Source organism: Bison bison, unplaced genomic scaffold (genome assembly GCF_000754665.1).
Source record: "Bison bison bison isolate TAMUID 2011002044 unplaced genomic scaffold, Bison_UMD1.0 scf7180017864529, whole genome shotgun sequence".
NCBI classification, from domain to species: Eukaryota; Metazoa; Chordata; class Mammalia; order Artiodactyla; family Bovidae; genus Bison; species Bison bison.
The window spans coordinates 446304-447985 of NW_011495079.1; the positions used below are offsets into that span (position 1 = coordinate 446304).

Consider the following 1682-nt stretch of genomic DNA (forward strand, 5'->3'; position numbering starts at 1 on the left):
CGGCCTACCAATGCAAAAGTCCTTCAGAGTGGCCTCCAGCCCAGCACCAGTCAGGGCTGGGGACATCAGTCCACGAGGACAGGCGGGGGAGGTGCTGGAAATGGGCTGAGCTCACCAGCACTGCCTCCACAGCTCACTTCCTGCCGTCTTCTCAATGCTCCTCACCCCTGGCCACACACCATCTGGCCGGCCTGGCATGAGCCTCCAGACACGGGTGACACAGGGCCCATGACACGCTCTCCATAACATGAACACACGAGGGAGGCACACGTGGTCTGACCTGCAGGGTCTGTTCTCATGTCAACTGTCTCCCTAAGAAGTCAAGAGTTGTCTTGTCCCAGCCTGGTAGATGTAAAAGAGCCAACATACAGCCATCCTGTAGCATGTGAAGCAGACTCACATGAGGCTTCCAGGAGCGCTTTCTAACACTGCAAACTCATCCATAGATGGGGGGCTCTAGACTTTCGCTCAGCCCCTGACAGCAGCACCCAGTGGGGATCAGGATCACACGTGGCCCAGAAGAAAAGTTCCAGGAAGAAAGCCTGGATCCAGCCCACCGCAGACAGAACCCTCCAGTCTGGGTGCCCCCAGACCCCCAAGCAATCTCCATCACAGGCAGGCCAGCAGATGACCAGAGTGTGCCCAGGTCACATGAGTGCCCACACTAAGACCATGCCCCTTCCCCTCCTCCCACAGACATCTCCAGGCAGACAGTGGGCATGTTTCAGGCTCTGACGCTCATTCTGTCATGTGTAGCTCCTGTTACCAAAAAACACACATGGAGTGGGGTGGGGAACCCTCCACAGCCCTAGTATAAAACTCAATGCTGCAGCATAAGTGATTCCTGAAGCTAATCACGTCAGACTGGAGACCACGTCCATGCCCTGGCATCATAGGGGAATTGGGCCTGAGAGCCACAGCTTCCTACACATACATCCAGGAGATTCCTACACATCCAGGTGGGGATACTGTGACATGCAAGTTTGCACTTAAGTAAATGAAAAGTCAGGGAGCCCAGCAGCGTAAGGGCTAGATGGAAAGAGGGATGGAAATAAAACCCTCCTGGGGGTGGCGTGTGTGCCCGCACTGTCCCCTGGTGCTCACCAGTGCCCTCCTCGCGGCCAGGTCCCTGCCCACAGCCTTTCCAGAAACCCACCGGGCGAGTCAGTGCAGTGTGGAGGGGACCACAGAGCCCTGGGTTCACACTCCTGCCCATCCTCTGGCCCTCCCTCTGCTCAGTCCCCCCTCCCCAGCTTGATAAGGCCTGCGGGCAGGGTGGCCTAGGGAGGCATCGACCCTGGGCACTCGAGGTTGGCCCTGGCTTTCAGCAGGGCCAGCCTCGGATTTGGGCAGCAAGCCTCTTGGGGGGCCCAGTGGCAGGGTGGGCACATGAGCCAGACTCACAAACACCCAGAGCTATGTCTGGGAAACAGGACGAGAAGAAGCCAATGACATCGAAGGAGCGGTGTGGCAGCCGTGGGTCCAGATGAAACAAGGAGCTGGGGCTCCGGCAGCGGCCCCGTGTGCCCACGGCCTGCCCGGTGGAGCGGGGCCTTGCATCCTCGGCTCCTCAGATCCGGGGTGGTTCAGGGGGTGGCGGCTCCGTGGACTGCGTCTGCAGGGCCGAGTATTTCACTAGGGACATGAGATGCCCATCAGGAGGGAGGCACACGAAGACAGAG

At 59.0% G+C, this 1682-nt stretch overlaps 1 protein-coding gene across 1 annotated transcript in view; it reads right to left on the reverse strand.

Annotated features, from left to right (window-relative positions):
* Positions 1-10: 10 nt before the first annotated feature.
* CD99L2 (CD99 molecule-like 2) overlaps positions 11-1682 on the reverse strand; it is a gene marked incomplete at its 5' end in the record, with an annotated part of 22793 nt that continues 21121 nt past the window's right edge. The window contains one exon of the mRNA XM_010831608.1: positions 11-1676. Within this exon, the coding sequence (XP_010829910.1) occupies positions 1571-1676 (106 nt within the window). The remainder of the gene's footprint in view (positions 1677-1682) is intronic.